The 25,397-nt window shown below is 42.5% G+C and overlaps 1 protein-coding gene across 2 annotated transcripts in view; it reads right to left on the bottom strand.

Annotated features, from left to right (window-relative positions):
- Positions 1-23,467, bottom strand: part of MAPK11 (mitogen-activated protein kinase 11) — a 50,079-nt gene extending 26,612 nt beyond the window's left edge. Inside the window, exon 1 of one of the 2 annotated variants that reach the window (XM_074827667.1) lies at positions 23,214-23,467. In XM_074827667.1, the coding sequence (XP_074683768.1) occupies positions 23,214-23,266 (53 nt within the window). In that variant the 5' untranslated portion in view covers positions 23,267-23,467. Of the gene's footprint in view, positions 1-6,440; positions 7,307-23,213 lie in introns of those variants that run through there. The other variant, XM_074827666.1, reaches the window with a different exon arrangement.
- Positions 23,468-25,397: the final 1,930 nt, after the last annotated feature.

Raw genomic sequence — 25,397 nt, 5'->3', positions numbered from 1 at the left:
AAATGCTCTCTCCCTTCCTGACTGTACCCACAGAACTATGATACTGGATTTTTGGTATCAACTAGCTAATAGGTTCTGAAATTGCAAACAGCTCCTCAGAAAGCTGTGTTGAAGCAACCAGGCCCTGAGACTTCAAGGGCTCTGGAACAGAGACTGTGTCCCCTAGCCAACTGCAATCACAATCATGACCAATGGCAGGAGAGGAAAGCAGTTAGCTATGCTACTGCTGCATCATGTGGTCAGGATGGTGCGTATTATAACAAATCATATTGAAGTAGGGATGGAGGATACCCTCTGCAGGGAATTTTTATTCTGCTAATGTATTCCTGCAGCCACATAGAAGGCTGTAATTCCATGATCCTTGCTGCCTTTCTGCCACAATTGGCTCATCTTGTGCCTCTCATCTCTCTTTCATCCCATAGACCCCTCTCTCTCTTAAAAAGGTCTAATTAATTCCTCCCGAAAGAAAGCTTGCACAATACAAACTGGTCTTCCCCACTTCTTGAGCTTGCCTGTTCTTCCCCATTCTTACAATTCCCTCTACCACCCTCATCACACACACACAGATGTTTCTCATCTGCTCTCGAACTACTCCACAGGCTTAGTGACAGCATCCTACACAGAGATCTCCATCACAGCCATTCTCAGCCCTTCTCATTCTTTTCCACTAACACCTCCTTCCTGATACAGTCTCCTTCATTAAAAGCATCCTTAGACATTCCCATTTAAAATAGGAATCTTGGCTCCACTAATTACCATCACACTTCCCTTTTCTTTCCAAAGTCAGTAACTACACTGTTCCAATAGCTGGAAAATAAGCAGGATGAAACTGGACAAAGGAATGACGAGCAATCTGCATTCTATCCTAGTACTCCAACAAAACCACTCTCAATGAACTCCCTAGTAATGTGTCTCTGGCCAGTGCTAAGAAACACTCTTCCATCTTCCTTCATGTATCTTTCACAAAATTTCTTGAATTCTTGATCTCCCTTAGCTTTGTAGCTGCAAACCCCATTGTGTCCTCATTGCTAATAGCAGAACATCTTGCTCCTCTGAGGGTCTTTCTCACTCTGCAACATTTTTTATTGCTTCACTTATTTTCATCCATCCCTTCTAGCAATGCTGCTGCAAAGATCCTCCTCCTAACCTGTAACATTCATCATGCAACTCCTTTCTCCCTATTGCAACCTCACTTTCAAGGCCTTGTTTCTAATTATCGTTATCACATATACTCACTCTTAAGAGGTGTCCTGCCTCTGACTGGACTCTCATATCAGCCTTCATCTCTCACTAAGTTTTCAAGACAGTGTTTGAATAAGCTTACAAGAGCTCATTGTAAATATCTTCAAAACCTACGAAAGGCTTTCAAACTTTCCTTCTGAATGATGCATACCAAAAATAGACAACTGCTAACAGATCTTGGACAGCAGTATTTTAACAATATTGTTTGAAATGTTTCCAATAAAATATAACCATCAACAAGTGTAGGATGAAGTTCAGCCCCCGTATTTGCACTGGAAACAAAAGACCTAATCTGAAAGAGGTACAGCCCAAAGGCTCTACACATGCTTGGGATTCTGCCTTTAGCCTGTAGAGATCTATACAGTCTTCAGTTTCCAGCTGTATTTACATACAGCAGGTATCTGTTACTACTACCCTACAAGTTTATCTCAGCATTTATTATTTAAACTAGCATGTAATGCTATAGTGACACATATCATAACTCCAGTAACTTGATCTCATAGTTGAAATCATATACTTAGTATCACTATAGCTAAATAAAAGGTCCCTTTAAAAAAAAACACCCAAAAGTCATCAAGTACAATTTTGGATGAAGGAATTTTTCTCTATGTCAAAGACAAATTATATCAGCTTTTAAAAAACCTCATATGCTATTGAGTTGTCTCAGCATCTCCTTAGAGCTCCTCAATGTGAAAAGGACATTATTAGCAATGTTATATTCCACTCTTGCAAGCTACTGCCCTCAAAACACTTGTGAGTGACAATCTAACCAGAAGCACAGGATGGGGTGGATGGGGGAAAGAAGAGGTTAAACTTCAGGATTAAAGCCTTCTGCTTCTATTTTTCCACCGTACTTCCTCAAAGCAAAATAGAAGACTAAACACCACCCCACCTTCCCCCATTTTTACCCAAAATTAGCTAGGACAAAACCTTAATGGATCTTAAGCAAGCACTTAAAGTTAGCAGGGTAGACGGACCTGCGGAAGTGCTGCATTGCATAAATGACGTAAGGCAAGCTTTGCCTTCCCGCTTTTCTTGAACTGAAGCCTGTGCCATTATGTTCTGACTTATCAGGCCTCTTTTTAAAAATCTGTTATGTCACCCGAGTTGGTGTTAGGCATTGCATACTCTTAAAAATAAAAGAGACTGACTGCCCTATAGGTGCCAACAGCCTTTGAGGAAACAGTGCAGGAGTTTCTGGTTGAGAAGCAGCTCTGGTCTCACTCTGATTCATCTTGCAAGGTCTGTTCTTTCCAAAGAGGGCAGAACACAGAGCTTGCAACATGCTAATGGGAAACAACCTGTTGGAGAGATCAGAGACAGCATGCTGCAGAAGGCCGTCTATACCTCCCAGGCAAAAATAAGACTAAGGTTGGAAGCCAGTTTATAAAAGCTGGCATGAAAAGAAGCATACTGGCTTTAAAAACCAAAACAAAACAATAAACCAAAAATCTATCCACATTACATAATTTGTGGTATAATAAAAAGTCTTAAAAAAAAAAAAAAAAAAAAAGAGATGAAGCTCTTTCTCAAGCAGGTGGTAACACCAGCTCCCAGAGGATGGTGGACAGGTATCAAACCATAGTGGATGTACCAGGGTAATACAGCAGGGAGGCAGAGATGCTGCAGGCCAGAGGTCCAGTTTTTAAGCAGTATCACTAGGACAGTTGAAAGACTCAGAACACAGCCAGAATTCTTATTTAACAGGCAGAATCACAAGGGACAGGAGTTTGAAATGCAGTCTGACCTGAGACATGAATTGTCTCTTTTCTCTAGAACTGAAATGAAGCAGTTGTAGATGAAGAAGGGCTTGTGAAAGTAAGCTTGCTTGCTTCCTATCTAAATGACTATCAGTTAAATGCTGCACTTTAAATCAGAAATGTTTTTAAAGCTCACAATTAGCAGGAATAGTGCCTGGTCTATAAGAGTTAACCAGTTCTTTGACTTCTGTGAGAGATAAATCCCACTTTAAGGGTAGGCACAGTGAAAATGCATTTTTCAAGAAAACTTTAAATTTAACTGAGTTTTGGCTTGAGGAAGAGTTAAAATAATTGTCCAATATAAAAAACCTCAATGTGATAAGCAAAGCTGTAGCACAAAAAGAAAACAACTCCAAAAGAAACAGTTGTGCATGTAAATTTGATATTTGCTAATATGCAAACAACCCCTGAAAAAGGAAAAATTAACCAAAACGCAGTGTTGAAGACTCTGTTATCATTTCAAATATAATTAAATTACCATACACACATCACACTTCCACAGGGCTTTGATTTTTTTTCCTAAATTAAAAAAAAGGTCAGATCTGACAGCAGCAAATGACAGAACACCCAGCAGCTTGAATGGCCACAGGAAACAGCCCAGATAAAGGGAAGCCCTCCGCAGAGTCGAAATACAAGACTAATGCACAATGTACTGCAAGGGTGAAGTACTTGAGGGAAAGACGTCACAGTTCTCTCTGTGGTTCACGCAGACACTGAAGTGCAAACTCCACTTGGCAGCGTGGCTGAGTTCTGAGGATTTCTAAGGACTGTTCTTTACAATGTGTCATTAAAAAAGTGAGAAAAGCAGCAGAGCTTTTTATATGTATTCTACATCTAAACAAAAAAAAGAAAAACATACTGGAGAGCACTGTGCTTGATACAGATACCTCTTGAAAAGTGAATCTATTTTAAAACAGTATTATCTATCTCCATAGCACGTTCAATGCATATGCATATAAAAACTAACCCAAACACAAATTCTATTAGACTTACGAAATGTCAATAAGTTGGGCCAAAACACAGCCTCCTGACACAAACTTCTATTGATTTTGAGCTGCAAGCAAAAGTTAGCTTAAATGCATATATTTACAATATGTTTCTTATTACCAGTTATCACTTCAGTTGCACAAGTCTATTGGATGTGGCTGATAATTTACTGTAAAAAAGGAAAGGGTAGGACTAGAGAAAAGTTTCACTGAGGTAGAAAAAGATTTGTTACAACAACTTTGTTCCTGTTTTAAAGTTTGGAGTTCAGGACCTTGGCTTCTATTCAGCAAAGCACTTAAGAATTTGTTTAATTCCAGTGGTTTCTGTAAGACTTAAATATGTTTTTAGATGTTTTACTGAATAGGAGTACAATTATTCACAAAAGCAATACAGCATATTACTCAAGGGAATGATTGTGTCTTGTGGGTCTCCTGGGTAAAGCACATGCACACAGAGGGGAAAAAAAAAATCAATTTCAATAGACACTAAAAATAGATGGCTTTTCTGAGAGATGCGAACCTTTTCCTCACATTCAAGGCTTCTGTTTGAGTTTATCGATGTTAACAAGGCTATTAATATAGAGTAGTATTTTATTGCTGTATTCTGTTCTTAAATGTATATTTCAAAGTAAACCTTTCCCGTAACATCCTCCAGTCTACATTTTACAGTCCAGTTGCTAGGCTTCTCCATTGATAAAATATGAGGATTTCCTTGGCTTTGCAGACAGAAAAGAAGTAAGTACAATGAATTAACACTAACAGTTTAAAAAAACCCAAAGCACCAGCTGTGCTGCAAGTGAACCACCACGTTTTCATTTCCTTGGCAATTTCTCAAACGTCTTGACACCTCATTACAAAATTCAGCAAAGTAGGTCTTCCCCTTAAAACTATGTCAGCAAAAATGGGGAAAATAACCAGAAATGCAGGTTCAGTTGGAACACAACAATAGTTACTCTCCTACTGTATATCCAGCTCCTAGTTTGTAAAATAAGAAGGGAGAAAGTAAATTAAGATTTTATAGTCTAAATAAACTAGGTCCTTGTGAAACTATTCACATCAGATAATCACAGGACTATAAGCTTATCTACAATGGCAGATATGAACAGCCACAGAATATTTGCCTAGATTTTCTTAGTGCGGGCATAAGCCTGAAATAATGAAAAAAAGAAGAATTCAGAGATACTTCATACTAGTCCTGAGTGTTTCTGCTGACCGTTAGAAGGTTTTTTTTAAAATGCATATTCCTAGTTTACATGTAATTGGGGTGTTTCACAGAGCTAGAGAGTGAAGCAACAAATACCAAACTCCATACATGTTCTCTGGTATCTGACTGTGAAGAGAAAAACGTGAGCGAAGTTTAGTCCACGGCAAAAAGTTAAGTTCTACAGAAATCTTTTTTTGTGTAGCACATTTATTTAAAGGCCCATTATGGATTGTTTTTACATAATTCCACTCACCCAGCTTACAAAAGAAACATGATTCTTTTTTAGGAACCCCTTAAACATCACTATTATTTCCAAAAATTGATTCAAAGCTTTTATAAGCATAGGTAAGTGTGCATCAAATATGAAAATAATAACCCAAGCTGCACTGGGAGCTCCCGAAAGTGCAAACCTCAGATAGTAATTATCAAAAAAAAGGCAAACGTTTTATGGTAAGATGTGATAAACCCTTACGCAACCCTAAGGCGCCGAAGCCCCTGGGCGGCAACCTGCCCTGGTCGGCGATTCCCTCCGCCATGGCCGGGCGAAGCCCCTCTCTCCTCTGCCACCCGCCCTGCCGACACGGCCCCGGCCAGGGGCTTCTCCCATTGTTTCCGAGGACCTGCCGCCCTCCCCGTGGGGGCCGCCCCGCGCACCCCGCCGCCGGGAGCTGCACCCCGTCACAGCCCGGCCCGGCAGCAGCGGGGGGGCTCCGGCCGCCGTGCCCCGCGGCCGGCCGCTGCCTCCCGGTCCCCCCGCTCGGACACGCCGTGACTGTGCAGGATTCTCGGCTTCGGGGCAATTGTCACTCGGGCGCGAGCGGCGCCAACCGACCAGCGGCTCCGCGGCGGCTGCTCGTTGAGGCGGCGCTGGGGGGCGGCCGGCGGCGCCCTCACAACTCCGCTGCGAGGCGGGGGGCGGCCCGGGGCGGGGGGGCAGCGGCGGGAAGGCCGGCGGGGGCCGCCCTCCGGCGGCGGCGGGCCCGGTTGCCCGGGTTACGGCGAGGCATGCCCCGGCCCCGCGGGGCCGCCGGCCGGGGAGGCGGGGAGAACTCCGGCGCCGCCGCACACCCCGGCGGCCCAGCGGACACGCCCCCCCCCGCTCGGCGCACACGACCCCCGGCACGGCCGCGCGGGGCTCGGCGCGACGCGGGGGCCTCCCGCACCCCCCGCCCTGGCTGCCCCCCTCCCGCTGCCGGCCGGCAGCACCTGCCGGCTCCCGGCCCCTCTCCCGCCGCCCCGCACACCTACCAGACGGAGCCGTAGGCGCCGGAGCCGACGGGGGTGAGGTTCTGGTAGCGCTGGGGCACCTCCCACACCGTCTTGTTCAGCTCCTGCCGGTAGAAGCTGCCGCGCTCGGACATTTTCCCGGAGCCGCCGCCGGCAGCCGCAGCAGCAGCGGCAGCCGCCCCTCAGCCGGGGCGGGGAGCGAGGCGGGCACGGCCGGCGCCGGCGGGGAGGAGGGACCGGGAGGGGAAGGGGAGGGGAAGGCGGGAGGCCGAGGGGGTGGGGGCAGCGTCCGGGGCCGGGGGGAGCCCGGGCGGGGGCGAGGGGCGCCCGGCGCACAGGCCCAGGAGCCCCGGGGCGGCCCCCGGTGTCCTCCCGAGGGGGTGTGCGGGGTGTGGCGCAGCGCCGGTCCCGCCCCGCCCCGGAGCGGCGGCTGCCGGCCCATCGGCCGGCCCTGCCGGAACGTGCGGGACCGGGCCCGCGCCGCGCCCGGCTGCTCCCGGCGCGGGCGGGCGGGCCCGCTCGCCGAGCCCTTCGTCTAGCGCCCTTCAGGCCTTTGACAGCCTTGCTGACACCTTTCTTGTTTTGCCACGGCCACCTGAAGCTCCCCTCGGCCCGCCAGACCCCCCTTGCCCGGGCTGCAGCGACAGGGGCGGTGACCCGGCACCGGGCGCTGAGTCGGGGCATCGCCCGGGGACCCCCCGGGCCAGGCGCGGCCGTCGGTCAGTGACGGGGCTCCGGACAGATCTCGGGTTCCCTGGGAGTCCCCAGATAGCTAGAATTTCCCCTTAAAGCACTGACTCCCGCACACAGTCATCTGAACACCTCCGCTTTCATCAAGGAAGACTCAAGCCCCCAAGGTAACAGAGGAGAAATGTTGAAAACTTCCAATCTCCAAAACTCATGCACCAATTAAAGTAAAATGTTCTCTGGTTTGTTTACTGCTTTGTTTCTTTTCTCCAAAATGTGCTTCATACAATATCCCAATGACTTGTGGAATTGTTGCAGCACCACTGCAGTGTTACCAGTATATTTTCCTATGTATTATTTCCTTCCCTAACTTCTTACGCTTCCTTGAGCACCTCTAAATAACTTGAACATAGCCTGCTACATAATGGAGCTTGCTCCGCACCTGCCTTTAAATCAGTGTGGAATGTAAATCCTCTCTTTTCAGAACCCTTACATAAGTCCACTGTGTTCCTATACCATGAATTGCAGTTCACTGACAAATGGATGCTCAGCTCACGATCGGACGTCACCATGAGTGTACAGAACATGTATGCTTGAACAGTTGTGAGCATGATGAGCCAGAAGGCAAGTTTTATGGATGCTCCAAAAACTGGATGGTTCAAATTCCAGCTCTGATACCCCAGCCCATGTTGCATGACAGGACTTCCATACTAGGACTACCAGAGTGAACAGTGTCAGCAATCTGGCATTTGCTCAGTGCATTTCAAATTAAAGAATACATGAATGATGCTCCTACAGCCATTTATCTGCAGCCACCCATGCAAGGTGTGCTAAGTACTCCTAAAGCTGTAGCCTAGTTTTCACTTCTATCCTGCTGTAGTGCAACAGACATATCCAGTCCTCTCCAGACTGCTCCCTGCTCCCAGTTGAATTTCTGTGGTGGGGGCATAGTACTTGGAGATAGCAGTAAGTGTGAAAAATCCAACAATACTTTCATCTATTTTTCTCAGTACCACCACTTTGAGTTTGAGTATAAAATCAGAGTAACAGTGCAGTCACTCTACACCAAGCCAGGAAGAAGTATTTCCGCCCCTGTTGTCCAACCCCCCCCCCTAAAGTAAGCAAGCCCAAATGTTTTCCAGTGCCAAAATGAAACAATCCTACTTGCTGACTTTTATTCTACTTGGACTCTGCAGGTGTTTTGGCCTCTGGTCCTCACCCACTCACCCAGTATTAGATTATTTCCTGCTAACTGCAGCCATGATTTTTGGAAGTTGAGTCTATTCATATCTGCCCAAGCTTCTAATTGTGCAATTTCCACAGGAGTTAATTTTCTGTCCTGTTGGTATTTACAGTTGCTCTCAATTTCCTGTCTTTTGTGAGCTTCTGTGAGCTTGCAACCATGAGTCTCAGATTGTGCTTTATTACCTTGTTTTATTGGATACTACATATATGATGTTCTACTCCACGTAATGAGGGAGATATTAGAAAACACAGAGGTTGGAGGACAGCATGTTTGAGTTGTCTCAGAGCTAGGTAGGTTACAGGTCTCCAAAAGCCTCCAGTAAAGCAAGCCCTGGCAGCTGCTCCTCCCACGGCAGAAGCAGCTCATCCATCTTTGCCAGTTCTGCAGAGGCACATGAGGAAGAGGCAGCTCCCTTGTCAGTCGCATTCTTGTCTTTTAGTTCGTGTTTTACGGGCCCGCCAGGTCTGTGCGTACAAGGGAGAGGGGAGGGAGTACACTCTGAAGAGGTGTGAAGGCATAAGGAAGAGAGAAGGTCATGGCTTCCTCTGTACACATGTTGCCTTCTTAGGAACTTTCATTTCCTATATGTGAAATACTACTACATTAAACTGTGCCGGAGGCTGTGTTGGGGCTGCCCATGGACAGGGGGAGGCCATAAAACTGATGTGGACACTGCACACCCCCTCCCCTCCTGCCCTGATGGCTGCTTAACTCTGTGACAGTTCCTTGCCACACCAAGTGCTGATGGCTGGAGGATGATGGGACTCATGGCATTTCATATATGACATGATGGCATGGGAGGGCGGCCCACGGGCTGCAGTAGGGTAGTCTGAGACGCCAGGCAGTGTGTGAGGTAGGATCCAGCTGTGTGAGCCTCACGCCTGGTGAGCAGGATGTCAGGCATGGATGTGAGCCCAGGCTGCAGGCGTGAGGAGGCCGTGCCCGGAGGAGGGAGTGGATGCACCGTCCCTCTGACGCACAGCAGTTCCAGCAGGTGCTGAAGGAAGAAAACTTGATGGAGTAGCAGGGCACTGCTATGCTCTTGTGGGTGTTCTTGCACTGCATAGTCAAATTCTGTGTTATTCTCCCTAGAACAATCCCCAATGAAAACAAAGGAATTTATTATTTACTAATAATTGTAAGTTACTAATAATTAGTGAGTTACCAATTTCCAGTAATTCCTCATTTCTCTTTTACTTTTTTTTTTTTTTTTTTTTTTTGATACATTGCTGACAGCTTGCATGTCTTTGCTAACCTCCTTCTGGCTCCTTTTGATTCTCATTTATCCTCTCTCTCTAGCTCTGTTTTGATTTTCAGCTTAAGAATCACTAATTTAATACATAACATGGTTTAAAGATTACAACTTTCATACTAATAACAAACATGGAAACTTGAAGAAAGAAAATGACACCTTAGTGTTTTCTTAGAAAATGTATCACTTCCTGGTTGGAAACATAATCATATTATAGGAAACCCAGCATTGATTTAAAACAGGCTTTGGAAAATGTAGAATACACTGTCAACAGATCAGAGTTCAGACTGTTCTCACTATAACTGCTGTAAATGTAGAGTAGCTCTAACTAAAGAATTACCAAGTATCAGTGAGGTTTTAGGATGAACCACCTTGATTCTGTCACAAGATCTGTTACAGACTTAATTTTGAACTTGGAGATGCCCATTAATCGATTTCACCATGTCCACCTGAAATTAATAACAGCAAAATAAACCTGAGAATGCCATTAAGATGCTTCCTGTGCTGCTTTTTTTTGAAAATGTTGTAAGGAATAATTAATGTCTTCCTAAAAGAAAAAAATTATATTGGAATGTTATATACAGTACTATTAACAATAAAATATTGTAGTAATTAGCTATAGTGCTGGTTTTATTTGCATGTTATTGCTAATTTATGAAACCACATCTACGAATATGTAATTATAACATAGGAAAGCTGTCACTGTTTATAACAACTGAAAACACAAAGTACAGGCAGCAGGAAAGGCTTAATGAAGCCTTCTGTAAACAGCGAGTCAATCATTAGCTAGTGTTAATACATGTGTTTCCATGAGATTGCGCTGAGAGAGACTGTTACTTTGTTACTGAATTACAAGACACTTGTTGCATATGCCTGCAAGGTAGTATCACTCTTACTAACACTCTTTGCTGCCAAATACCGATCTGGATATATAGCACCCAAGGTGATTCAGATGACCTGCTCCAGTCTGAGACTGTTACGTCCTGTTATAGCTTAGATATTTGCACTGGAGAAACTTTTTTGACGTTGTGAGGGTCACAACAACATGAAGGGTCTTGCTTTGGAGAAAACTGTTAAAATTTAGCTACTCATTTTGAACCTCGAGTTTGATCATAAAAAATCCAAGGTATTTTGTACCTATGATTAGGTATGAAAACCACTGATGAATCCTGCTATTGACTGAGGACTTTTAAAATCTGGCTTATATCATAACAATTACATGACAAGAATAGGTTTTTATCTTTTCTGAGAAGACAGATTCTAATATGGTTTGAGTTCAGAGCTGGGGCTTTGTTTCCTTCTCTCCCCCATTCTTTCTATGTGGAATTGGGATGGTCACTAGATACCTCTGGGCCACCTTTCCACAGTTATGAACTGAGACTAGGATTTTTTCCCTATTTTAAGGATAAACATATAAGATAGATACTACCTCAGATAGTAATAGCACTTGTACTAGCTGTGATTATTGTTTGCAGACACTGATAACAAAATTTTCCAAATATTCCTTTTATACTGATGTGGATGCAGGGTGGGAAATATTTTCTAATATCCTGTTAAATGAATGTAATTGTGAAAAAAAATCAGTCTCCTTTACCTGAAGTTATAGTGAAGTGTCTCTTGGCCTCCTGTAGTCTACCAGTACAGGGTGTCAGTGTTTTCTTCATCCAGGAACAACATATGGGTATTATTCTAAGCTCATGTTGATATTAGATTTTCAATGCGATTGGCACTGCAAACATGCTAGCAATTGGCGTCAGAAGTCTCCAAAGTAAATTTAATAAAATGCAATATCCTGATCAGTCATGTCAACAGGGGCTTCTCAGTGTATGTACATGCAGAACAAGGCCATCATCAGAAAAATAAATACAGATTTAACTTTAAAATAATTCCTAATTAAGTAAACAAAGGTCTAGCTATAATGAGGGAAGGCTGAGATGGGCTATTAATATATAGTGCTACATTTTCCTTTGTATTTCTCTTGCAATCCATGTAATTATGTTGCCTGGTGTCTCACAACAACTCCATGATGCTTTATTCTTATGCATAATACAGCATCATTCAAACACTGCCTAATATTGACATGTATAATCAGTAGCTGCGGAGAGCGCAGCACTGCTCCCATTCAAGGCAAAGGCAAATTTCATTATGTGAATGGGAGCAAGAACACATTGTTCCAAATGCATTAATTGGGGTTTATGTCCTGAATAAACAGTTGTAAATTTCTCCTGGTTGACTCTGAAGACACTCCAAAGATAAAAGCAGATGTGGATCTAAGAGCTGACGTACACCAAGCTCTATGCCTTTCTGATGTATAGAAGAAATCACACTCAAGGAAGGCTGTTTAATTGACTATTGTGTTGTCTCTTTTGGCTCCACAGAAAACACCATGGGATCTTTAAAATGACTGTGCATTCCTAATCATGAATTCCTCTAAGCACAATCCAAAAATGTTTATGTATTGCTGCAATTACATTAACAAGTTGTCATTTTGGCTAAAATTGTGTTTATTCTACACACTAAGTCGATATGAAGAGAACGTGTTACTGACAGGGCTTCTAAATAGCCATGGTTGTAGATGGGTACAAACTTGCACCTACACCTGTAGGGTTGCTCTGCCTGATTCCTGTGAGCTTCAAAACATGGTAAGCACTAATAGAGTGCTTTAAAAATATGCAAATATTTGCAGTTAAGGGAGAACAATATGTGAGTCCTGGTTCAGCTTTAACTCTTTATGAACACCTAGAGGAAACAGTTACCAATGCTAAAACTTGTAGAAGCAGAACACAAATCTCTAGTAAATTATCAGTCTGGCTTAGTATGGGATGCATGTATTCACATGCCTTCATTTGCCATCTGCTACTCATCTACAGAATTTTGTACTTCAATCTGGTGCTTTCATTTCCCATAAAGCAGTTACACTCAACCTTATCATATTGAAAATACTGCCTCCTTCTCTATTGCTGTGTTTTTCAGTCATTATTCAATACATTGTGAGGATGCAACTCAGGCTATTTGAGAAAAATGGTACAAATTTGGTGGTTCTATTGTATACGAACCTCTCCAACCTACCTGCAGGGTTTTTCCCACCAGCATGGCTCCAGTGCACAGTGGGTTATTCCACAAGGTGAAAAGTGGAATTTCTACTTTAATAACAATTTCTTCCTCACTGATGTTATAATGTCACTTGCTTGGTTTTGACTTAATATCCTGTCTTTGGACTTCGCTAAACAGACTTTTGGTTCCTCAAGGTAAGTGTGTCAGCAGGGCTCCAAGTAATGCTTGTAATGTGACAAATTATACTGCAGATGTTGAACAGTGTGGACAATAACAGACCTGATGGAGGCATGCCCTCTACTGAGGCTTCACAGGGGCTTGATAAACCCAGTGAAATTGTTACATGGCTTGGCACACTGTTCATTTATTGGGCATTTGGACCCACAACATACTTTCCTTGCTAAATATCTGGATCAAACTTTCTGCTATTATTATTATGGCAGGATGGTAAGACAATCATATGATGCATTTCGAATCATTCCAAACAGCCATTTGGATAAAAACTGTGATCTGTGTGATCCACATTCTGTTCAAGAGCTGCCATCCATAAAGGGGGACAATTTTTCATGGTTTCATCATAATTCAGGATGTGTTTGATACACACTGGATCTTTCAGGCTATTTAGACTATCAGGCTATTTAGGATTTTTCAGGCTATATATGTCTATTAATATTTCAGAAATAAATATCAGGTGGCACCTCAGTTTACCTGTTTTATATTATTGTACCTGACTGTACACAGTAAAATTGATTAATACAAGCAATGGCTGAGATAAGGCTCTTTTCAGAAACGATTAATTGAGGGCCCTGAACCTAAGGATTTAAGCCCTTTAATGTCCCTCTTATAAACTGGAACTTAACAAGGGGAATACCAAATCACTCTAAGATCAGAGGCCCTGGAAAGGAATGAGGTTATCAGTCATTGCAAGAAATAAGTGAGACAGATCCTGAATGCAGCAAGTATATGGCCACACAAAAAAGGTGAAGGGAACTGGGTTGGAAAGAACTGTCAAGGGAAGGCTGCCACATCGATAAGGAATATAAGACTGGAGGCGACTTCCCAGATAGGTCATTGTGCCACATTCACCATCACAAACTTATTATGTGCCAGTTTAAAAGTAATTCAGTTTCGTTGCCTTACCAGAAAATTTATACTGGTTTGTAAACTACCAATATATATTTGTGATTGTGCCAGTGCTGCTTTGTGGCCTTTCCTTGGTGTTTCCATTTCAGCTGGTGTATTTCTAGACATCAAGCATGTCTGTGGCAGCATTCAGATTAAATACGCTGAGCTCTTTATGTCTCCTCTGTTAACACAGGCTCACCCTTCCCTGTGTGATTCTGAGGAGAAGGGCGAGCAAAAACTGTAACAGCTTCTCCTATGGAGTTGATTATTTTATGAAAAATACTGTGTGACGGTTCTCTGTGCCCATCGGGGAGTTATGAAGTAGTCCTTTTTTGTACCATAGTCTATTGTTTAAGACAGAATTAATTATTCCCAATTTCCTTGAGGTTTTACTCAGCCTGTAGCAAAACACACAGACTGTCATTTTTGCTGCTTGCTTACCGTTATCTCCTGCTTCTAATGGTAAAATAACAAATAGGCTGCATTTTCCCATTGACTGAGACTCTTGGACGTCAATGGCATAGCAGTGGGCTTTCAAAAGTAATGGTCATGCCCATTGTCTTCTTTGTGTGAACATTCAAATGACAGGACAGTGAACTGTGGCAAAACCTTTTACATCCCCAGAGTACATATGTGGGCTTCTCTCTCAATGTGAGCATAATTAAGCTTGGCAGAGGTAAGAGACCTACAAGCAAAGGCAAGAGGCATTTCAATACAATTCTTCAATGCATGCAAAGTTTCTATTTCTGTCATGCTAAGGGGAACTAATGCAAGATGTCTTTACATTGTTCTAAACACCAGTCTGTTTTACAGCGTAATACCTTGGTAAGCTAATGTTTCTTAACACCACTTCTTAGCATCTTCAGTCTCCACTTTATGCGGAATTAGACTGAGCATACCTTAAGAAAATTCTTATCAACAGCTAACAAGGCAAATATGTTCTTAATTGCAGATAAATTGCAGATTTTTATGCCATGCTACTGGTATTCTTGAAATCATTACAGAGATGGGTGTGAACCCATCTTTTATTATCGCCACAGTAACACACTCCATCTTACCCCAGTTAGCCTTCTTTATACATCTAGTGGTCTGCCTCTCTGTTGGAGTAGTGTGAAACAGTGGATGAGCATTTAAGAAGCCTCTTCTTCAAGTATAATTTTTTGGTTTCATCTGTTCCATTTCCTCCTGAAAGACATCAGCCAACTGCCTTGTCCAGCAGTTTCAACACTTTTTGCTTTGGAATAGAGCCCAATATTTTCTTTAAAACCTTGGATTGATTGTAAGCATAGCCACTGAAATGAATTATCTCTGCCAGTCATTATCCATTCATTTCATAATATAGAGGTTTAGCATATATTGTATCAGTTTTAGATAATTTTCCTCTGGAAAGCTCCCCAGAAGGCTTTTCCCAGTAGGGGTTTTAGAAGCACCAGGTATTATGTAACTTTTCTTGTTTTACTGGTTTTCACAACTTTTCCTGTTTTGAAATACAGAAGCAGAAAACCTTGAATCAGGCTTCATTTAAAAGTGTTTTTTCTTATGTATTGTAGTATTCAAGTTCTTTACTGTCTCCTGAATTTAATGGATGCCCTTGCAGAGTGTCCATTTACTCCTGCCCGATCTGTATCTTGTTTTCCTGAGTGATGCTGTTGCACCTATCTAGCAGCTTTACCAGGTCTCTCTCCCCTGACTCAGCAATTATTAATGTATTTTTGAGGCCCAAATCAATGTCTGAGGTTGCCTCAGTTTGTGTGTCCTACACTAACACGTATTTTGAAGCAGCAGCTGGCAGCATTTCAAGGGCCCTTTGCTAGACTGTTTTTTCCTCCAATCTAGGCAACAAGCATGTTACCAGGAGCTCAGTGGAGTTGTGATGTTTTGCCTTTATACAAATAGAGGCTGCTGGGGTTTGAGCCCAGTGAGTTCCAAGTACCTGTGAATGTCATTGATATCTCTCCCAAGATACGCCATGGTGCTCAGAGCCTGGTTCTGTACCAGTTTTGCTGTGTGCCACTCAAAAGAGGCCATGTTACTCCTCCTGCAGTTTCCTGCCCCTTGGTTTGGTGTGATGAATTGCTAAACTCATAATGTTCCACCAAACTCTTAATCCAGCTGCATACTGGGAAAATATGGTACTATTTGACTCTTCTGTGGCAGCAGAAGAGCTTTGCAATCACGACTGGCTTTGTGGACAGGTGATCCTGCAAAGTCATTCAATCTCAGCACTATTTTGTGTGCTGACTTATGAAATTGCTAGCTATAGAGTAGCTCCTTTATTCTCAGAAAATCAATAAATTATGTCATTAGCTATTAGAAACTCCCACACTCCCATGCAGGTGGAGCGGTAGATATTTCTGCAAGCATCCAGCCTTTTGAAACTTTTTTATCTCCTAGAAAAGTGGTTTTCTCGTGCTGCAACAGCTGCAAGATGATGAGGTCTTTTTCATTTCATTCAGCTGGCTTCTCTGTTTTCCTCATTTCCAGTTTAGGATTTCATTCCAAATTGGCAGGACTCTTACTCCACAAATAACAACCATTTGTTAAGTTGGACACCATCAAGGCATTCATATTGCACAGTTTTGCATCAATTGTGATCGTTGTAACAATATTTGATGACAACGGGAACCTGGACTTGACCTGCAAGATTCCTTCCCAGTGCTGTGATATTCCTATTACAAAACACACAAGCAAAAGACCAAATGGCAAAGAGAAGGAAAAGCTAAATCAGAACATATAGATAAGAAACAGCACAGGAAGGAATTCTCTGGGAAGGCACAGTCCTCTACCTCAACCCCACTGTCCAGCAACTCATTGTACCTCAAACCCACACTGCACTACAAAACTTAATTACAACAGAGCTCGGATCTTCACAACTACATAAAGAGCTGTTAGACCAGAAAACATCTTCTTTGTTTAAAATTAAAGTAAGATGAGAAAGCTGGATTCTCCTTCAAGAGTACCCAATTTTCAGTTATTTCCTTCTATAATCATGCATGCATAGTTATCAGCAGTTCTGCTTTAACAGGGAGAAGAACTTTCCCTAAATATTCCTAGACATTCCATTCCTCGGTAGCTGGGTTGGCTAGCAGTAGCCTGCACTGCTGAATTGATCATGCAGTCTCTGTTAGCTTACCTAGAACGAGATTTGACCTGCTGGATTCTGCATGCTCTCTTTCTTCCCTTATGTCTACTTTTCACCATTCTGCTGATAGATCCAGGCTACAGGGCTGGAGGGATCTGCCTAGAAGGGAATTCCCCTGCTGTAGTGCAGGCTGTGGATAGTATGAATGTGAATAGCCTGGAAGGGTCATTGTTAAGAGGGCATGAGGAACAAAATTACTGAGCTTGGGCTCAATGACCTTCTCCTTTCCATTCACGAGTTCTGCAGTAAGTGTAAATCAACCTGAACTAATAATAGCTATGCAAAATTTGTTCAGCAAGCAAACAAAACGAACAACAATAACAGAGCTTAACCAAGGTTTGCATTTGCTTTCTGAGGTACACACTGATCAAAGTTTAGCTTAGACATAAATATCAGTTTCATAAGATCTTTTGGATAAGGTGATGGCCCTCAGCATAAGGAATATGACAGGTGATGCTTTGAGAGGAAATGGCAACAGATGAGGATGCTTACACTGTAGATGTTGTAGCTTTCCCTCTTCATTTAATGAAATAACTGTAATCATAGAGAGGAAAGCAGACAAATGTTTCATACATATGGCAAGCTTCAGCAGTCAATCAAACAATTCCCCCAACACAATGAACACAATCTTTCCAGCTCTAGGCCTTTGCCACAAAGCTAACAGCTCTACTGTTCCGGAAAGCAATCACATGCTCCATGCTTCTCCCTGCAGGTGCAGCTTTCCTGGTCAATCCAACCATAAACACTGTATTTTTGCACTCCCTTGTACAGCAGTAAGTTGCAATCCTGCAATCAGGAAATGCTGTGATCAGAAGTCATTATGGTGAATTCTCTGAGGTAATGCAAAGGCACACAGGGAACAGCTTTCCATGATTTTAAAGCCTTTACACAGGGGCTGCTAGAATCTCAGAAACAGTTAACTAGTGACTGAAGTCAAATGATAGGTTATTGCTTCCTCCTCCCTCCCCTCCTTTTTTCCTGTCAAAGCAGGAAAGGAAATTAAAGATAAATCTTTTTTTATGAAATAGATTTTTTTTATAAAGAGATCTTGGAAAAAAACAGAGCAAGCAAGAGCACTGCTGCTTCTCTTTTTGGCAGGTAACTCGGTTAAGTATGGGACAGGTGGCTTCAGGAAGTAAAATACTCCATACTGCTGCAAGTGCTTGGTGATCTGTTAAAATAGCAGCTGTCCCACTCCCAGCCATAAGGAGAAGGCAATTATTATAGCCTCAGTTATGACTATAGGTGAGTAGACAGGCTTCAGCACAACTTGAATCCCGTCTCTTTTGCTCTTGTTTACCAGAAGCCATGCACTGCCCCAGGCGTTTCACACAGCAAGCAGACACATCCACAGCCAGAAAGAGGAAGGGTGTTCAGTAACTTCTACAGTTGTCCAGACCTTAAGAAGTGTGGGTTCAGTTCTTGTGCTTGCACAGGTATACTATGGGATTTTAGTTTGACTGGTCCAGATAGTTAAAAAGATTTGCTTTTTTTCTAATGCCTAAAGCTTTTATCTGCTCATCCTCTGAAGAAGAATATATAGAGTTAGGTACCAAAGTTGCACAGGGATTAAGCATCTAGCAAGTGTCAGAGAAAAAGTCACTCCTTTCTTCTAACACCAGGAGAAACTGACACTTTTCTGTACAAGCCTTCAGTGTTTGGAGAACTCAACTAGGAGTGAGAAGTATGATCTAAATTCTTCCTTCAAACTTAAGGTCTTGAACCCTAGATTTCTGCCCCCTGACTAAGGCTGTCCCATTCCCCAGGTTCCAAGGTATGGGGAAGGAGGTAGGGAAGTACAAATGAATCAAGATGGGATGGGAAGGAGAAACTATTCCTCCTAGATAATGTGTAGCGTTTTGTACTGACACAGTTTAAAGACCTAACAATCTGGAGGGCAAGCAACCTGCCCCTTAGTTGTGTAGCAACAGCTATATTCCAGCTGTTGCTTTAATCAAGTCATCAAGGACAACTTTTTAAATTTAAAATAATTTTATCTCTTTTTCTTAGTGAATATTCAGTTCTTGTTTGCAAAATGGAGCTGTTTCAAGCAAAGGAAGTAAGAGCACTGCTGCATCTGCATAACCCAAGTCCTTAAGGTCCTAGTGGATGGGGGAAGGACAGGGCAAAGAGAGGAAAGGAGAACTTTGATTCTGCATAAGCAGAGGGAAGCACAGAATCCAGCCACTCAATTCCTAAGTATCATAACCATGTGGACCATGTCTTCCAGAGAAGGAGCTAACGGGTATACTTCAGGAAAGCCTATTTTTTAGATCCTACTCAGCTCAAGCATGAGAGGTATGAGTTGCTAGGCCTGCAAAGATCGAGGCAGTTCCATTTATTCACAGAAGTTGAACTGTAGGCAAGGGACCTTCACTATTAAAACCCTGATAACTATGGACTTCGGCAGGAGGAATGCAAGCCAGAGTTTTGAAGGTCATGGTACTAGACTTCTGCATCTAACTGCTGTCTATAATCTGAGGTGGACACAAAAGATGACCTTCTGGATCTGACCCTCCATATTACTTTTCCTCCTCTCCTCATACAACAATAACAGTTTTTACATTTTCCCAAGGCTTTTTATGAGGGCAAAAGCCCTAAAAAATGCTAACTGTTCAACTTGCATGGTAATGAGGGTCTATGTGAACATCTAAAATGTTGCATATCCACTGGAGGGAACGTGTGACTGGAGGATATGCAAGCACACAAATATTGGGTGACAGTAACAGTGAAGCATCAAAGAAGCATCTATGGATGCAGTGGATTACTAAGAACATAGAGATATTAACTATGGGGGTGGGAGCATCAGCACAGACCAAAACCCAGAAAACAGACCTAAAGAGACCTTATTTTCTTCCAGTGCAAGAGCAGACACCCCACTAATGTGAATGGGTGAGGATTATAAATGAACTCCACTCTTGTATCAGCTCATGCCTAGAGGCATTCTCCCCCACTCGACATTATGTAAAGGGGTACAACATTCACCCTGTGCCATGTATGTCCTCCTGATGTTGAGTTACTCCCTGACTCCTGCACGGTGATGCAGCCTGGCTTCAGTTCCTCACAGTCTGGGAAGGTGCAAATTCTTTCTGTCATGGAAGGGAAGAATAGGGAGAAAAAAAGGCTTGTAGGGAGGGACCAAGCAATAAGAGTGTAAAACTAAATCAGATTTTATTGCCTTGGTATATCTGGTTGTGCCTGCTTTGATTGCCAGCATGTGCTGAGGACTGTGATCTTAAAGCATCGCAGCTGTTGTTACCTATCCATGATACAATCACACCTTCAGTTTGCTGTGTGAACCTCTCCTGAGGGGCATATCTGTGCTGCACACTCTGTATGGAGTAAAGGTGGATGAGGCAACATTGCAGAAAAGGTGGCGCTAGTTACCAGCTGTGGAACTCTATGATATTGTGGCTTGTTCAGAAGCAGCCTAGGTATTCACAGGTGACACAGAGTTGTGCTGAGCAGACACATGAGTACAGGAATTGGTAATATTTTTCAAGTAAATATACTTGGCAAAAGATGCTAACAAAAATAACCAATTTTCTAGTCAGTCAGAACTGATGCCATTGACTCCCTGTGCCTTGATGATATTTAAAATATTGCTGACTGCTCTGTGTTGATACAAGTAATGCAAATCCATGCACTTTCTGACAGTGAAAAACACAGGAAAACAGAGGCTCCAGGGCCAAACAGTCCATTGTAGCAGGAAATGTTTTCAGAACAAAAAGTGACTGGGTCATGCATAAGCTTTGCGATAGCAGTTATCCTGGCAGCTGAATGGTCTGTTGGGGGAGGCAGGTCAGTTCATCTCCCTTGACCTAGAGTACTTCTTTCCTTTATTAATTGGCTGCTTTGACTTGCGGGCTTTGGTCCCTAGATTTTGTTTACTTTTTTTTTTTTTTTCTTGGTAAGGAAAGAAAAATGTATGGCAGAAGAGGCCACAGGAATCTGTGGAAAGAAATGCCTCTCCATAGGCAATGTCTGACTTTCAGTAACCTTGGCATATGTCATATGAATGGGCTAGGAGATAAACCCCAATAGGTCACTGTTATTGCAACAATTCATCTAGCTTTACACTAACTTTCAATAAACAGGAAATTTTCAAGCAAGTAAAGATCTCGTGGGAGGTGGGGGTGCATCATGGCATGGAATTCAACTTCCATATCAGTTTCAGGGACTTTCCTTTCTGAAGCCTAAATCATTGAAATGAGAACATTCCTGAGTTAACAAGAACACGTCTCTCACTTTGAGCCACCCACCAAAAGTCTTTAAACAAAACATAACAAGTGATTCATGGTAATATGAACTCCCCTGACACATGCACAGCCAAGACTAATATTATGGTACAGTATGTTATGCTTGATTAAACAAAATGTTTTGGTACTCACATTTGACAAGCTTTTGCATAAAGCAATTGTGTCAAGCTACGCATCTGAGTCAGGAAAGTAATTTATTCCAAGGCTGAGTGTTCATGGGTTTTTTTCTCCTTTTACTTCCTTGTTTCTCTGTCAAGAAGCAGCTCATGCCATCATTGTAACACCTGAATGTACATAACATGTCCAAAGTGTCTTGCTGAACCTGCAAGGGGGACACCTCAGTGGAGAGGTGCAAGGATAGTGCTGTGGCTCAACGGAGAGCTTGTGAGTGACTGGACTGTTTTTGCAGTGTGCCTCAGGTGCCTGAGCATGGGGAGAGAGCACTGAAATGGCTGAGAGACTGAACTGGATTAGACAGGTTCAGGTAAGCTCACTAGCCTGGCTTCAGTGCCTGTTCTGTGGGAAGCAGGTTCAGAGTTAGCAGGAGGAAGCAGAATAAGCATGGGTAAGGAGTGAGCCCTGAGCCAGGAGTGACAGTCCTGGTACTGCTGGAGGAGATGGCTGAGTGTAGGGACGCTGTAACAAAGATCTGTCTCGGACAGGGAGAACACCACTTGTCTTTTTCACACAAGCCTCATCTAGAGCAAGGTTGATAAACAGTGAAGCAGACCAGATGATCAACTCCCCTCACTCACCCAGACAAAATATAGTAGGCAGTGGCCATTTGAAGGGATGGGGCAACTAGATACTGCAACTTTTAGATGCAGAACTGCCCAGAGAGATGGATTTTGTAGCAAGTCAGTGTGTATTGAGAGAACATCCCGTGTATGACTGGCTGAAGTAAGCATGATCCTATGAGCATGATCATCAGCTGAGAAACGAGCTGTCACAGGAATTCTACCATGAAACAACTGTTGATGAGTTCAGCTTCCCAGGAGGGGTGTGAAGCCTGATTAGCAAAAGTAAGGATCAAGACTTTCATTGGATTGTGTCACCAATGTTTTCATATGCTTTAAATTTTCTCAATTTTTTAAGATCTGCATCCTGAAGTACCTAAATCATTGATAAAATATTGTACAAGTTCAACCTGCTTATAAATCATCTTTAAACTATGTCACATGCTGTTGCATACATATCTTGATCAAACTGTGAGAAAGGCAGAGAGTGCAAGATCAAAGCAAGCAGGAAACTTCTAGCGTGGCTGGACTGGCAAAGACATCTGCTTATTGCCATGTTTGTATAATCACTCATGTGGCTGTCAGACAGCAACTGGTAATTGTGTCATTCTGCACACTGCAGTTCACCAGTGGTAGCTAGGGTGCTGTAGTTTCAAGAAAGAGCATGCACTGCGACTACAAGACAGCTAATTGCAAGTGAGAGCCAAGCCTCTGCTCTTTGTACTGCTCTTCATATGTATTTCCTAAAGTGATTCCTGCCATATCTTAGCCAAGATAAGTTTTATTTTAACTAACGTCTTCTGTAGCCCTAATTTACTACTTTGGGCTTTTATTACCAAGATGTTAAAAACTACCTTTCCTTTGCATCTTTAAAAAGCACCACATTATGATTTGTGTTTTAATGCTTCTGTCAATGTAAACTCCTGATGCACTGAGATCTGTGTAGCATTTAAAAGACAGACACTTTATCAAAAAGTTTGCAGGCATGTTGAATTAGAGCAGTGTCTTGAAAAGAAGAAAACTTGTCTTGCTTGTGAGACAGCAAAGGCAAGGATAAAATAGTTAAACTTCCCACAGAGTTGTTTTTATTGCTGGAAATATACTTGCTGTCCTTGAATAACAATTTGGGACTTCAAGCAGTGCATAAAAATTAAGTATTTAAGAGCAATTTTGCTTTTTGAAACATTCACTCAGCATGAGCAACCTATGAAGTCTGCATAGGCAATAGGAGCAGTTATTCAGACACAGAGTAAAAGATCTCAGAAGAAAGATAATTCCCTTGCAGCACTTACCTTGAGGCATTTTTTACTTCAACCTGGCAGGTCTTTGTGTAGCCAGAATTCATGCTGAGGTCTCACACCTTCTGAGCTGCACTGTGTCATTATCAAAGTTCATCACAACTATGCTGCACCTTGGCCACGGCTTTCTGAGAAGAGTGCATGGTGCAAGCACTGTGAAAAGGGTAATCCATGCCCATGGAGAAACTCTGGAGGACAGGTGACGAGCATCCTTCCAGCAGCTTGTCTTGTTTTTCCTTTCTCCTTCTACTCCACAGTAAAGATTCATCATCAGTTGTTACAAGTCTCTATTTCTGGAGGCCAGTGAGAGGCTGGACCTAGGATTCAGCCTATTGCCCAGTGCTGAATTGGTATCTGCGCAAGTTAAACATTGTTTTCACTTCTGCTAGGGGTGAAAGGGACATGTAGCACATACAACAGAATCAAAAAAAGGATAAAGTCTCCATTACTGTGCTTCTTCCCTTCCCTAAAAGTTGAGCTAATTTGGATCAATGAAACAAAAGCAGTGTTCCTACAGAAACTGCCTGAATTTGATGAGTAGGAGAAATAAGTTAACAGTCATAGCTAAATATCACCACAGCCCCAGGCAAAGACAATTCACCACTAATATTAGACTGTATTTGAACATTACATATACTTCTGTAACTCTTCTCTGCACCATTGCTTCTTCTGTTCATGTTCTCTGTTCTCCATGGGGTTGAAGCACTAGTACAGCAGCAGCTGTAGGGTATAAGGGTGAGATTTGTGGGGAGAGGAATTAGCCTATATTACATTTCTTGAGGAGATGAACAGGCCTGTGTTAGGTCTCTTGATATAATTGAAAAAAAGAGATATGCTTTCAGCTTCATAAGTTCTTCCTGACTTTCACAGAGTTGGACATTTGAAATCAAGGGTTAATGTTAAATTCCATCTTATCAGTTATGGACCCAAAAATTCCTCTTACTCAAGCAGTGCAAATTCACTTACCTTCAATACTATCAAAGGCCAGTGGTCAACAACTTGTGACACAGGAGCATATTTGAACAGCCCACAGTGCAGTTTGGACAGTGCTGGGAAATTCTGCAGTTTGAAAATTCATCCATGGAAGGCAAAAGTTTCTAGTTTCTTCTGAATTCAGTGGGATTCTTTGAATTTAGAGGGCACAGACAGTCCCTGCCCTTCAGAGGCAAGGTACCGCCAAGTGGTTGACTGGTATCATCTTGCCTCTCTGTGAGGCAGCATCCCTCAGCTCCCACTGAGCTTCTACCAGAGCTGCTCTTAACCTTTAAATTGAGAAAGAAAGTACAGCTTGGCATGTGCTCTTAAAAAAATTGCTTCTCCAGCTTTAGAGCTCAATCATCTTTGAGGATGATCCATTTATTTGGGCTCGAACACAGTTTTTAATTGAAGCTGTTAAAGCTTCAGACTGAACAGTGCTTTTAAAATCTGGTATATCGCCTATGAATCACATCATATCCTGAGATCTGTATTGTATCAAGTTGCCTTTTTACAGCTCTAGGCTAAACTCTTAAAAGCAAAGCATTTTTAAAAGGCTGAATGAAAGAAAAGAAACACAAAGAGGTTGGTCTGGCCCATGGCCAGGCCAAGGTTGCTATCTGGAGAATATTCTGAAACACAAATCACAAAATATGGAGACTTGCCATGTCATCAGCTATTTTTAGCAGAGTGAAGAAGAATGAACTCAGTTTTAAGAAACATGTAAGATTAAAGATGCAAGCTTAAAATTAACTTTGTTCTAGGTTTGTTCCTTGAACTATTGGTATCAAACACTGTGATTTGCATACACATCCCTTGTAGATGTCTGCTGTTCTGTATACAAATTCAAAATACACCATGTTTTTATACAGTAAAAACAGTAAGATTGAGTAAACAACTATGTAGTTAAAATTCATTATGAAAAACAAGAGTTAGAATAATTTGGAAAAAACCCAGTTCTGCACAGTTTTAAAGGCCTTGCATTTCTTTACCTCAAGTGTCAGCTTGCCTGATACTTTCATAAAATTGCAAGGGGTGATATCCAAAGATCTACTCATTCTATTTACACCTTGATAGGTTGTTACACATAATGTATTTCTGGCCTCTGGCCCTAATTCAGAAGATATCTTTATTCTTTTCAAGTGCTGTACTTCTTAATCTTGTATATGCTTTAGACTTTAATGGATCTCAAGTTGTGATGAC

The sequence above is a fragment of the Strix aluco genome, chromosome 5, assembly GCF_031877795.1.
Source record: "Strix aluco isolate bStrAlu1 chromosome 5, bStrAlu1.hap1, whole genome shotgun sequence".
Lineage (NCBI taxonomy): Eukaryota > Metazoa > Chordata > Aves > Strigiformes > Strigidae > Strix > Strix aluco.
This window is presented reverse-complemented; position numbering and strand designations above follow the sequence as displayed.